The following is a 15,000-nucleotide window of genomic DNA, read 5'->3' on the forward strand; positions in this document are numbered from 1 at the left end:
CATAATTCTAGCCCAAAAACATAACCACAAGGGGGCACTGTTGTAATGCTGTTGAGCCCCCATCCTCCCCAAAACCTGGTGGTCACATGATCAGCTCATTGTGATTGGGCTCACGTAGGAGACCGATCAGGCAGCATGCGATGACTGCACAGACAAAGCCAAGTGGCCACGCTACATATGTAACCAGTGTGTTCTTCTCCACGACATTGCTTACAATGAAGCTTGCTGCTTTCGAATGGGGAGCAAAATGACAAGCGTTGTGACACACACACACACACACACAGAGAGGATCTATATGATAATTAGCACTGGCACCGAGCCAGTTGCTCACACCAACACTTTCCTCTCTGCTTGTGTGAATGTGTCTGGTGCCCAAGTGATGGACGTTGACTAGATACAAGCAGGACAAAATATATGCAATTAGAGTCACATATATGGAGAGACAAAACTTCCCAAGAGAGAAGAAAATATGGTGTAAATAAAATATTTCATTTCAGCAGATATGCACATAAATATATAAATCATTTTATATGGCAATATACAGGAATATATGATATAATTAAATGAAGTAATTTCATTTAAATAAGCTAATTTCAAATAAAATACATTTTTATATCATTTCAAATAAATGAAATATAAATATCGGATTAGAAACAAGAAATTTAGCTGAAACCAACTGGCTGAAATAAAATAAATGCCTAAATTAAAGTAATAAAACAAAACTTTGATAAAAATCTAAGCAATATACATACATACACAGTATATATATATATATATATATATATATATATATATATATATATATATATATATATATATATATATATATATGTGTGTGTGTGTGTGTGTGTGTGTGTGTGTGTGTGTGTATATATATATATATATATATATATATATATATATATATATATATATATATATATATATATATATAAATAAATAATACATTTAAAAATTTCTAAAAGGTAGTCTAAAATGAAAATAGAAAGCTAATTTAAAATATTACTGAATATTATAACATCATATATAATAGTAAAATTACCATGATACAGATATATAACTATATAAAACTATCGCCAAAATATTGAGAACATCACCTTTAAAGCTGTCCAAATAAAGTTCTTAGCAATGCATATTACTTGTCAAAAATGTAGTTTTGATACATTTCCAGTAGGAAAACAAACTGGGTTTGACAGACTGAGCTGGAACACGCGACTGTCTCTCCTCTCTAATCTCCTCTACGGCATTCATGTTTCCCTGAACTCCAGGGGAAAAGCCACGCACTACAAATCCCATCATCCATCTGCAAACAAATTTACCGCCTCACAATACCACTTCCCAAAAAAACAGCATCAGCACTCGCGCGCTGTGTGTTTGACCCTGTAGTGTGTGAACTGGGAGAACACATCGACCGCCAGAGTAATGCCTGAAGAGGAAGCCTGGGGGATAAAGAGGCACTCTGGGATAAATGCCTCTGAATTGGGGTTAAACACTGTAAGTGGGTAATATAGGAATTGAAAATGAGGGCTAAGGAGTCTCTCTCTGTAAAGGTGCAGAGAGAGAGAGAGAGAGTATTTACTTTGGCATTGGGATTTAATATGCTTTATATCTGTTTCACGGACCAAAAAACTGGCATAACATTGTTATAACGTGTCATAACAGCACTTTAATGTTTCATTAGTTGTGAGAGACACAGATAAAGGGATAGTTCACCCAGAAAAATGTAAATTCTTTAATTTAATCTCAAACTTGTAATTCCAAACTTGTATTGCTTTTCTTTCTTCCGTGGAACAGGTCTTCGGAAGCTATACTGTAGTTTTTTTAGAAGAACAGACTAAAATTAAGTCATCATTCAATAATAATCCTATTCAGTTGACTGTAAACCTATGCAAACAAATCATTCAATAGTTCTGTAAAATAAATTAGATGATTTAATGAAAAGAATTTGCTCAAAATCAAACTGTCAGATGATTTATACAGTGCACAAGGTTTGTATGCCAATGTTGTGGGGCTTTTTTTGTGTCAATTTTGGAGATTGACAGCCATCTGTTTTCATAATTTGCTTGATGCAAATACACTTTCTTAAAAAAATACATTTTGTGTTGCATGACAAAAAGAGAGTCCTATGGGTTTGGAACAACAAGAGAGTGAGTAAAAATGACAAAAGCTTTTCATTATGGAAGGAACTCTTCCTAAACACAGGTCACAGGGATATGATTGAATAAGCTCTTGTCACACAACTATCGCTGTGAATCAAAACTACAGCGCCTTTTTATATGTGTTTTGACAGCATAATCATACCCTTAGGACAGCAATCTGAGCAAAATTGTCTTAACGTTTTGGATGGTTACAATGTGTGTATGTATGTGTGTGTGCAAAGAAGAAGATCTGATGCTTACAGGTACCTGGCTGGTCAGATTGAAGTTGTTGGCAGGGCTGCGTTTCTTGCCGCCAGCGCTGTTGCCAAGGTTACTGTTAGACGCACTGCTGGCGGAGTTCTTCCTCTTTCTTCTCTTGGTCGTGGTCTGTCGAGTGGGCTCTGCTCTCCACAAAACACACAAGCAGGCAGACACCCACACACACACACACAGATCAAAAGTATTAATAAAACACACATCCACACTCATGAACATGCCACAAATGCATGCACGCAGACGAAGAAAAAAGACTTTTCATATGCAATATTCATATGCAACATATGCAAACACATATATGTGATCACATAGGAAAAGATAAAGAAATGCATCTATTTTTTTCTGAGAGAGAGAACATTCAAACATCTCCCAAGACATGCACTAGTAAGAGAGAACCTCATTTGCATAAAAGCTCAAGCGTGCATACTGCAGTCTCTGCAGCCAGTCATGCATGCATACTTATAGCATTAATGTACAAATGCTGTTTACTTTCAATAAATAGCACTAACACTATCATTAAAAAGTGTTTTCTAATTCCTTTTTGGAAGATAAATTCTTAAAAAAACATTTAATAATGCAACTAAAAAATTGTGATTACGTTTAGCAAATATCTTGCTTTTTAAACAAATTGCATTTTTAGAGTGACTACTGAAATATCGACCTGTGACATCTCTTTCTATGCTGAGTATTCATGGTTCATGTATTTCATGGGTTTCAGTTTAGACAGAGTGCAGTTTGCCTATTAGAAGGCGATTCAAAAGATGAGAAGAGTACCTTTTTTGTGATTTGAGGGGAAAATTTCCGTTTTGAAGTTCTGTGGATGTCCAGCTGAAATCATATCCAAAGCAAGATTTATTTCCAAGATAATACTTATGACAAATCAAGCTGTTATGCATATCTAAGACCAGAAGACATATGCAAATGTAAACTGCAAGACTGCAGGCTTGCTGTCAACAGCAGAATTTTTTTGAAATATGTATGGCAAAATCTGTGGGTCTCTTATGCTAATCATACAAACACACATATTTGTGCACAAACCCTGTGTGAACATTTCTCGCAGAAATGTTAATTAGATAATTTTTGCTTTATACACTACTGCTTAAATTTTGGGATCAGTCGACTTTTAGGGTTTTGAAAGAAATTAATAATTAAGCAAGGATCAATTAAATTAAACAAACATGACATTAATGAAAAAGACAAATGTGTATTGTATATGAACTGGTTTTGAGTATGAATGAATGAGACTCAGTGTGGCTAAATGTCCAAATCGACTGAAAATAATAGTTTGTTAAGCTGTAAATACTGTATAGCCATGAATTGTTATTTTATTAATTTAATTTTAACAATCAAAACAAATGACACATTGTTAGTCATTACTGATGCCTGAAAATGAAATACATTTTGGAGGTTCTTACTAACCACACCCAGGGAGATGTTTCTACACGATAGATTCAAAATAAAGTCAAATATAATAATAAACAGACTGTAGAAGGAAATCTGTTTTGATTTTCTGGAGAAGAACCTTCATTTTTGTATGTTTATCAGTGCGAGTGTGTGAATGACGTACTAAAACGCCCTTGTTTCCACAGATACACATGCACAGGTGAAAAAAGGGGCAAAAAAAACTTATCAGCATATAAAGGCAACCTTCTTTCCTTCCTGTTCTGAACACAAACGCTCTTCAGATTTCAGAAGAATGGGAGGAAAGAGGGAAGCGAAGCTAATAAGGAAACGACAATTACAGAAGATCCACTTGGATACGGACTGTGAGAAGGCCGGTGCTGACGACTGGACGGGGGTCATACAGGGTTTCACCCACAGGGAGCGGATGGAGGATGTTACAGTCTCTTATATGTCATGTTGTCAGTGTTTAAATCATATTGCATGATATGTAAACCCGTCATGCGATCTAAAGACAAGTCTAAATCATTATTATTGATTGATTTGACCCCCTGAGAACCCTACATAGACATCAAAAGCTGGAGATATTCACTGATGTCTAATCCTTACTGACACGTTCTACCAAATGAGAGTTTTTAGAAAGGATAAGAGAAAAAAAGAGAACAGCTACACTGCAGCTGAAATTTTTCAATAGAAATGGACTCTAGCTGAAACATATTTACCTTAAATAACTTGAATGTACTGTATGTTATGTATGAATCCAGCAGATAACAGAACATAGTGTAATCCTTGAAGTGTCATTGTGTCTTTATTTTCATTTTATTTATTAACTTTTTCCCTCTACTGTCTTTCATTTAATGTTTAATCAGATGCTAATTTTAGCACTTGTTGTTAGCAACAGCTGTCAGGGTTTTTATGCATTATAATTGCTATTTGTTTTTATTTTTATTTCTAATTGTCTGTTAATGTATTTGTATTACACATAATTATGTTGTAATAAAATGTAATACATTATATATATATATATATATATATATATATATATATATATATATATATATATATATAAAAATTTAATACATTTTATTACAACATAATTATGTTTTATATATATATATATATATATATATATATATATATTTATATATATATATATATATATAGAGAGAGAGAGAGAGAGAGATAGATGAATATATATATATATATATATATATATATATATATATATATATATATATATATATATATATATATATATATATATATATATATATAGATAGATAGATAGATAGATAGATAGATAGACAGATAGACAGATAGAGAGATAGATAGATAGATAGATGCATGCATATTCTGCAAGAGGTATGTAATCTTATGAGCACAACTGTATGCATTGTTTGACCAAATACATTTTGGGGTCACTGTAAAGTTTGCAGGTCTGTTCTAGTCCACCAAAGACTGTAAAACTCTTCGATCCTGACAGGTCACACAGAAGTGCTGAATTAGAGCATATTTCCCCAAAGGCCATGGCATTAAACACACACATCCGTAAAGATCTGATAGAGCACAAATTGCTGCCGTTAGGAGCGTCCTGTAATACAGATGACAGTGATTTGCTGTTACCTGGAGGGGCCACCATTCTTTGCCACTTCTGGAACAGACAGGTCTTTAGACAGTCTCTGGGGCTGAGGTTGTAGGTCTTGTGTCGGGACATTAGCTCTTGCATCGGCTCCAGAATGACACACAACTAAAAGAAACGCACAAAGTCACCAGTCTAACCATTTTAAACATATTGTCATGTAACAATGTAACAATATTATCATGTAAAATCACACAGAAACTCACACGGATACGCACACACACAAATCACTTCCCACTGACAGGATCATATCCCAACGCTGCTGTATCCTCTCACTTCCACAGGTCCAGGGAAACAATCTCTGGATCCGGGCCCACAGAGCAGAGCTATTTCTAGTCTGAATGTGAGGAAACCTACAAGCTTCCTTGTCCATCTCACCGGACAGTGGTCTTGTTGCGTCCGAGCACAGGAAACGTCCTCGGTGTGGATTTACTGATAAACGCGGTGGAGGTTTTTCAAGCGATGCTAATGAGTCACTTTTACGAGGTATTTTTACAGCACACCAAAGTAAGGATCGTGAGAAATTACCCCGGTGAGAGGAAAAATAATCTTGTTTACAGGAATAACAGTGTGCTACTAAAGTCCATGAGGTTGACCTCTCATTTAAATCAGGCAAAAAATTATGAATGATCAGTCTTTTTTCAGAGCCCATTGAATTTTTTTTTTCTAAATAAAAATATTGGACAAGCCACATGACTGTATTTACTATATACTGATCCTGTGCAGTGAAGTATACAGAGTCCTGTCCAATAAAAAACAGGTGCAGATTTGGCTGAGGGCACACAGACTTGCTGTTACAAGAGCTACATCTAATCCAAATTTAATTCACAATTCGGCTTAGGCAGCACCGCTGCATTTTAACTCTGTGTTTATAAGCGAAGCTGTGCGTTTAATGCGTGGAACAACAACGAAGAAAGACACACTCAGTGGGAGAAAAACGGTTGATCCGAAAACCTTGAAAGGGCATTTTTCCTCTCTTCTCCCAGTAGCTCGCTATAAACAAGTTTGTGTTTTGCTGAGCTCCAGCGCAGCGCAGAGAGAGACCCACAACGCTGCACTTCAACCGGGAAAGCTCATTAATGTTATGCTAATTTTCTTTATCCAATTCATTTTCTCTCCCTCTCTTGTTCTCCCATTTGCAAAACGGAGCTGTCACTCACACTGAAATGACGGGAATAAACAAAGCCGCCATGAAGCTGGCTAATAAATTCTGAGCCGTGTTAACACACACACACACATTTAGTCACACATAAATGTACAAATACATATTAAAAAAATATATAATTCATTTTTCAATATATATGTACAGTTTAAGGAATAACATAAGCATATAAAAATAAAAATGTATAAATTATAGTTGGCACCAGGGTAATATCATATTTTTTGGACATACTGTATACCACAGTATATCATACCATATACCATAATATCATGGGTTTTTGGAGCTCACTTTTTTTTTTTTTTACTTTAAGAGCCCCTATTGTCTCTAACACAATATTTGAGGAACTCCCTAATACATACATACATATATATATATATATATATATATATATATATATATATATATATATATATATATATATGTATGTATGTATTAGGGAGTGTGTGTGTGTGTGTGTGTGTATATATATTGACACCATGGTATTATCTTCTGATACCATAAGCTCACCATGGTATCGCCTCAATACTTTTATTTGTTACGGAAATTGAACAAACAAACTATTTTAGTTCCTCCTACCCTGAGGTAGTTAAGGGTGAAGTTGGTCAGTCCCATGCGGGTGATGTTTTTTGAGAGTTGCTCCAGGACTTGAGGGTCTTGTGCCTGCAGGTGGACAAAAAAGAAAAAAAAGAAAAAAAGAAGCGTATCACTTTATACAAACCCCCAAAATCCACAGCATGATATTGACCAAAAGCAACACATATGATGCTTGTTCTTCATGTGTGTTTTATGAGACCCTGAATGTGACCACAAATTCACACTTGTCAGATCTTCATTTCAAATATCTGAGGGGCTCTCAGTGTCTGGTGGTTGTGGCACTGGATGAGATGCTATCTGTGTGCTGGAGAGATTCCAGTGATGTAATTTATCTGAATCACTGTGATTACACTGAATGCATTTTTGATTCAGATCTGGGGCATTGAATCAGGAGTGTGCTGCAGCTGCTAATTAATATTGATTGACTAAATGTCAATTGAAATGTTATAGTGCATTTTGCTATGAATTACAAACTAAAGCTGTTTGTGTACTTACTGGCAAAATCATTGACCAGATTCATTAAGGTAAATTGTGTTAAGCAGCATGAGTTTAATGACAGCAGCCAATCATAGAGCTACTGTCGTTTGATTGGGCAGGGCAGAGTAAAATAGCAAAGTATAGAGAATCTAAAACGAGGTTCCTCCAGTTTGCTCATATCCTCATTAGTCTTGATCAGATGAGTTTGACTCAATTTCTGTGCAACTTTACCCTTGTGTACGAGAATGAGACGATCAAACATGCTGCAGTAACTTTTGCACTATCCTTGTCAAAAATCTTTCAAAGCCCTTTCTCCCTCGTTCACTCTCTCTCCCTCTCCACCAGAACACAGGGCCCCAAAGGGCCCAATTTAAGAGCATGTGAATTTCACAAGTTGCAGTGAACAAACTTTCTAAAACTACACTATGTCTGAATCTACAAGGGGGAGAAATGAGTTAAAACTCAAGTGTGGTTTAAAGCTCGATAAGCAAAGAGTCATTAAAAGTTAAGGTTTATATTAATATAAACAAATCCCAGATTTTTAATTGCTTTTATTTCCTTCATCGCAGTATGTCTGCTGTATTCATTACTCATTACATATTACTCATTTGACCTTTTGATTGTTCTTTTTACCTTTTTTTTCTATCCAAGACAGCTTTGATATCTCTGAATAAACTGGCTGTAAAAATATTTTCTTCATTTATTCTATAATTATTATCTCTTGTCAGTTCCGTTTACACCAGATGCAAGTGACACGACAAATGCAAATAGAGCCCAATATAATATCTGAACTGGATGCCTCATTCTATTTCTGACCCACTTCAGTAAAGAAATAGATTCTGCACTTTTGCTTTGAAGCATCCAGTATATAGACAGGGACGTGATTATGACAGTGTCTGGTGTAGACATGCGTTATAGCACTCATGATCCAAACCAAAAATCGTAACTATATTTTTTCCTTTTATTTGAACATTGATGGACGCAAACCAAAATATTAAATTATTCATAAGTCAGACAAGCAGCAACAATAAGCAGCAAATTGGAAGTAAATTGAGGCAAAAGTCATAATTAAAATAAAGTGTGACCAAAAAGTTTCCAAAAAACCCCCAAAGATTTCTTTCAAAAAACATTAAAAAGTCTTAATATTCCACAAATAAGTTTGTCGACATTTTTAATATCATTATTCTTATATTATAATTAATATATGATTATCAGAATGACAAATGCAGAGAGCTATTTATGACAGCAAGAAATCAGGCTGCAAAAGTGGGGGAGCATCATGTAGCTCTATCTTATATTCTGAAGATCCAGACAGTCTCTCCAGGGGCATAAATCCACATACTATTAGAAACACAACAGCGATAGTGTCAAATGAAAATGACCTTTATTGGTATAAGTGTGATATTTAAACAGCCAAAATTATTTTAGGCTTTCACATCTTTTTAAACATAAGCTCATCATGTGACATTATTAATATCATTATTGCAATTAATATATGATTATGATAAGAAGTTACAAAAAGGCAGAGAGTCTGTATCCTGTCCTTCTCTGAAGTTCACTGTCTCCATATTTCAATGGTCAACCTTGGTGAACATAAAAGACTTCCTTCAAAAACGTAAAAAAACAACAAAAAAAACACACCGGCCTCAATCTTTTGAATGGTAGTGCAGCATTTGAGTTCAAAAACAAACATTTTAAACATTACATTTTATAAAATGAAAAGCCTACAGCCTATATACTACACACACACCTGCAACCAAACCATGTGACAGGAGAGCCCTAGGACAGAGTTATGATATCAAACTCACATGCATGGCGAGAATGCTCCGTGGGATAAGTTCCCGATACTGTCTGATGGTGAAGTGCCACGTCTTGATCCTCATCAGATCATCGAAAGCGAACTCCAAAATCAACCGGCCCTCCGTACACACCTGAGAACGCAAACATTCAGAAACCTATGATGTATTAAAGACTATGTCTTTTTCTCATCACAAAGAAATACGTTTTAGCTCTGAGCATGACAGAATGGATATTTTTCAGACTTTATGTCAGTTGGGCTTTTCAAACCAGATGTTAGCATTTCGAAGCCATTTCCTAATGAAAGGTGTTTATGTTGTATACCTGAACCGAAGGCCAACGTAATGGAAATTCTTGAGAAGAGCTTACACAAACACAAAAGAACAAAATTCTGAATACATGCAGAGGTCATAAACCATTAGCAATTACTTAAAAAAACAAACAAACAAAAAAACAACAACAGGATGAGAAAAACATTTTGCTGAATTTAGAGCTGTGCTACTCATAGCCCCAGTGTTCTGTTGCTGGGGCAACCGGAGGATGAGGAGGAGGAAGAAAGGGAGGGGGAGGAAGGGGGACTGGGGGGTGAGAGCGTCAGCTGATTAGTTGGCATGGCAACAGCAAAGATGTAATCCCGCCAGAGCCACTCTAATCAATGCCCTCAGCACAGATGGTCTCTGGAGGATCAACAAGAAAAGCGGCTGGCGGGAGAGCACAGCGCCATCACATGACCACACTCTTTCACATTCTCTCGCTCTTCTTTCATCTTCTGTATGCTTCTCCTGTTTTGGTTTGTCTTATTCTTTCTCTAGCTCTCCTTAGTTCCATCTATCGTTTGGCACTATCTCTTAACAACGTAACATGCTGAGGAAAAAAGCTAAGTGAAAATGAAAGCATCTGTCTTTCACTGTACTGCTCCATAACTCTGCTTTAAAATTCAACTGGTCCAGCCAATCATTTGAATACTGAAATATGGGTGATTCTTCATACGTCCAGTATTGGATATACTATTCTCTTGATGTTTTTTCACACTATGATCGTGTCATTTCCACCATATCTGAAATCATCATTTACTTTGTGAAGGAAACTACATTTTACAATATAATTTAACGTTTATTCATTTAGCAGACGCATTTATCCAAAGCGACTTACTATTGAGGAATATAACAAGTTATTCATCATAAAGAGGCAAATTACATTTTGCAATCTCCTTAGTCTTTATACGGTTATTTTTATTGTTAGCATTTCATGTATTCTAAATGAGCACAATAAACTGTTATTGCAAATGAAATGCTCTTGCAAAAAAAGAATATATATATATATATATAATAAGTTGGTTTAAAAGAACACTGACTTTTGAATGAAACTTTACTGGGTGAAAAATTGTTCACAGCTGAAACTTGTCTGAAATCTGAAATTATTGTTACACAATTAATACAAGTTCTCATAGTTTTAAACATTGATCATTTCATAACAGACTTCCATAGATTATGACTGTTTATCTGGCTCTGGGATGGGGTAAAAGTAGATCTACAGATAAATACCAAAAATAAATAAATAATGTAAAATAAAATAATAAAATAAACATAAAATACACACAATAAAAGAAACACAATAATAACAGTTTGCAAGACAGTTTTACCCTCATATAAAAAATAAAACATTTTAAATATGTTAGTTTTGATTAAATAAATAATAAAAAAAATATAATGATATTTTTACAGAACAGATAAATGAATCAATCATTCAATCAACTCCTGGGACATAAAAGTGCCTGTAGATTACAAGAGCTACATTTATGAATAAAATGTTCTTCAATTGTGTACAAATACACAGGTGACTAAAATACCTGCTTTTATGTTTTTGACCATCTATCTCTCTGAATACAGCACTTGATTAATAAAGTACAGCTGTGATTTTGTAATCAGTTGCTCAAAGACCGGTGGGTTTCTATTCCTCTGTAATGATAAGTACTCAGGCTCTTGTATGGATTAGAATGGATTAGTCCGTATCAGTGCGTGAAAATAATCCAAAGTGCTTGATGGACAAGGTGGAAACATAGAATCTGTTGATAAGTGGTTTTACCCTCCGATGCATGATGTCCACTACAGCTGACAGATCTTTAAAAGCTATTTGTAACAACTGAGGGCATGATGTTACTTCCAAACCACAATGGGCCAATGACCTTTGACCCTTCCTCATAATTTGACAACACGACTGTACTTTTTATAGGCCATTATGTTTTTTATTATGACTATTTATGACAGCAAGAATTGATGCTGCAAAAGTGGCGAAGAATCAAGTAGCTCTATCTTATATTCTAAAATGTACAGTAAGCCTATCCTGAAGCATAATAGAAATACAATAATGTCAACTGGAAATGACCTTTATGGTACAAGCGATAACATAAACCCATTTGGTTTAGATCAATGGCAAACTGCATATTTATTCAGTAAAATGCTTAACTGACACAAAAATTAACCATGTCTTGTAATTTGCTCTCCACCTTTCAAATACAGTAAAATGTTTGTTATGCTTGCTTTTGTGTCCTTGTTTAGCAAATTCAGACTGTGATTTTGAAATTAAATCTCACCAGTTTCTATTATTGTTATTTTTATTTTTTTACTATGACAAAGAAACGAATCAAAAGCTAAAGTATATGACAACACACAGACTGAGTACGGAGTAATAGATTCATAAAGAGCTTTCTCAGCAGAGTCCAAAGCTGCCAGAAATATTTCACACGGATTCCTAACGACCTCCATCAGTAAACACATAGAATAATGGCTGTGATTAAAGTAGTAAATTATCACGCCTGCCATGTTTGTTTGTTCTGTCAGACAGTTTACGGGGTTTATCACAGGGAGTGTAAGAACTGAAGGAAGCAGATAACTGTGTCATGTGAGGTTACGATAATGAGCAAAAATGCACAAGGAGAACAAAGAATGCATGTTTCGTTGACAAACATAGAAACTAAGTGTATCTGCACCTCATGATTTATTAATTCATTTGAAATCGTTGTGCGTGTTTAGGATATGGTGTCACACACACATACACTCTCCTACTTTACCTTGGTGAACATGGGCTTGCCGTGTTGCGTGACCATGGTGCACTGATCGCAGTCTACAGTGATGCAGGAGTTGTGGAAGGACTCTTTGGAGTGTTTCAGGATGTAGTAGAGGTCTGACACACCACCCTCAAACACCGTGCTGAAGTAACGAGGGATGAGGGTCCGGCCGATTGCTGAGGGGGGAAACGAGATGTCATTTACATTGTATTGTGTTTTGTCTAATGTATTCTTAAATTGACTTGAAATGTCTATGCATCTCTTAATTTCGCACTGTTTGTTACGGTACATTATTAACAAGTAAGATGTACATCTTGAGCAATTTCTTGCAACTTCAGAGATACAGTTGGTATGATTTAAAAAATGAACAAAAATGTTCCTAATGTTGTAACCGTGCATAAGCATCGGCACTGACATAGTACAACTGGGATTTTTTGATAATAAATGTTATAGATTAGCCTAACTGATATAAAGTACGATAGTTTGTTTTTGCAAACTGTGTTTACAGTAACCTGCCTGAGGTCTTTCAAAAAGTTGAGTTGGAATACTTATTCTTCCTTGCAGCTGGAGATAATTATGCAACTTTTTTTTTTTCTGTTGTTTTTTTTAACAATGAACAAAGACAGAGCCCCTGTCTGGATTTGTGGCCTCAGGTATATCTTGTTCGATTTCTTTTTTTAGCTTGCATTCGTGCTTCATAAAAAAAAAAAAAAAAATCGAATCCATACACACTACAACAAATAATTAATTAAAAAGAAAAAAGAAACTGATAAGTAAATGTATCTTAATGTTAGTTAGTTTTAAACACGCTTAAACCATTAACATCGATGTCACTATATTTAGATGGAATTAATGAACAATAAAATATTACCAAAAAATAAGAGTAATAAAAGTGAGGTAAGAAAAATGAAATTAATTTTTGATTACTATTATTCAAAAAATGTTTGTGAAGTCTATTATGTACAACAAAGCTGCAACTATTTGATAAAAGATACAGTAAAAACAGTGATATTCAGAATTATCATTACATATATTTTAACATGTAATTTATTCCTGTGATTTAAAGCTGAATTTTCTGCAGTCACATGATTATTATAAATTTTAAAAGCGGCTGTGATGCTTAATATTTTGGTGGAAAGTTACAATGTTAAAGTCTTACATCTGACCAATTTAATACATCATTTCTGATTCATTTCTCTTTTTTTCTGGAAAGTTCCCCTCCAACTTTTTAATAGTAGTGTATATTTATTTTAAATACATATTAAAAATGTAAACACAAAACTTTTTCTGAGCCACCCATTAAAAAGCTTTACAAACCCTTTTAATGCACATTTAGCAGGACATCTCTGGCCAAGAAAGCAGCAGACACTCTTGCAGAAACAACTTGTACTTTTTGCGAGTGGCTCTGCAGTGTTAACTTATTTTAATATTGAAACTGAACGGACGAGCAGCCTTATCCAGCTTAGCGTCTGATTTCAGGCAGAAATAATCCATCTTACAGTCAAACTCCCCTTTGAGAGAAATTATGTTTGTGCCACCAGCCCTGAGGGAGCGGAACGGGGGTGGTGGAGGGACAGAGAGAGAGAGAGAGAGAGAGAGAACTTCATTTACCCAGCTTCCCTTAAGACAGACGCCACTGCCGCCACCGGTTAAAACTGCACCGGCAGAAGGAGAAAATGAAACGGCTGCAAACGCGGCCTGTTTCTTAAATTGGCTAAAGTCTGGCATGACTAAATCAACACATAAATACTTGGCAGGGGGAAAGAGTGAGAAAAACGGGAGAAGGGGAGAGAGCGGAGGGAGGGAGAGCCCTAGCTTGAGCGTATAAATGAAGGTCTCCCTAGTGGTTAAGACACAGAGTGAGCCGACGACGGGAGCTGACTGTTAATGAGCGAGAGCAAGAAAGATAGAGAGAGAGAGAATGGTGGAGTGCTTCGAAGGCATGCTGAAAATAATTTTGAAATACCCATGAATGAAAGAACAGCATAGAATACAGGCAAATAAAGTGCTATAGGGAAGGACAGAGGAAAGAAAGTGAGAGAGACACAAAATGAAAGGCTGACAGGCAGGGTGACAGCGAGGGGTGTCATGCTGAAGGGAGATGTTGTTACTGAGGGCACACCTGACTGCCCGCTAAAGTTCTTGAGCACTGTGGCATAGCGGCCCATATGCCTAACCACGGGGCATAAAATCACAGACACACACCAAAATAAGAGACCGGCGTGTGTGTGTGTGTGTGTGGTATCAGGGAAGCTTGGACAAACAAGGAGCTCTATGAGAAAGCTATCTGTTAGCATTCCCATTAATATTACTCAGTACTTAACACTGTAACAAGGGCAACAAAACAAAGTGTATCCAGAAAATGTGAACAAGGTATTTAGTCAGAATACATGGTTTGACATCTATTTACATGGCAAATCAAAATTGGTGTGGTTATGCCCTCTATGAG

The 15,000-nt window shown here is 35.6% G+C and overlaps 1 protein-coding gene across 2 annotated transcripts in view; it reads right to left on the minus strand.

The window, feature by feature from the left end:
- Positions 1–15,000, minus strand: part of LOC127971158 (LIM domain-binding protein 2) — a 44,722-nt gene that overhangs the window by 4,565 nt on the left and 25,157 nt on the right. The window contains exons 3-8 of one of the 2 annotated variants that reach the window (XM_052573990.1): positions 12,555–12,727; positions 9,496–9,618; positions 7,193–7,276; positions 5,439–5,562; positions 3,189–3,242; positions 2,406–2,539 (exon numbers count right to left, since the gene is read on the minus strand). In XM_052573990.1, the coding sequence (XP_052429950.1) occupies positions 2,406–2,539; positions 3,189–3,242; positions 5,439–5,562; positions 7,193–7,276; positions 9,496–9,618; positions 12,555–12,727 (692 nt within the window). Of the gene's footprint in view, positions 1–2,399; positions 2,540–3,188; positions 3,243–5,438; positions 5,563–7,192; positions 7,277–9,495; positions 9,619–12,554; positions 12,728–15,000 lie in introns of both variants that reach the window. The other variant, XM_052573989.1, reaches the window with a different exon arrangement.

This window comes from Carassius gibelio, chromosome B14 (assembly GCF_023724105.1).
Source record: "Carassius gibelio isolate Cgi1373 ecotype wild population from Czech Republic chromosome B14, carGib1.2-hapl.c, whole genome shotgun sequence".
Lineage (NCBI taxonomy): Eukaryota > Metazoa > Chordata > Actinopteri > Cypriniformes > Cyprinidae > Carassius > Carassius gibelio.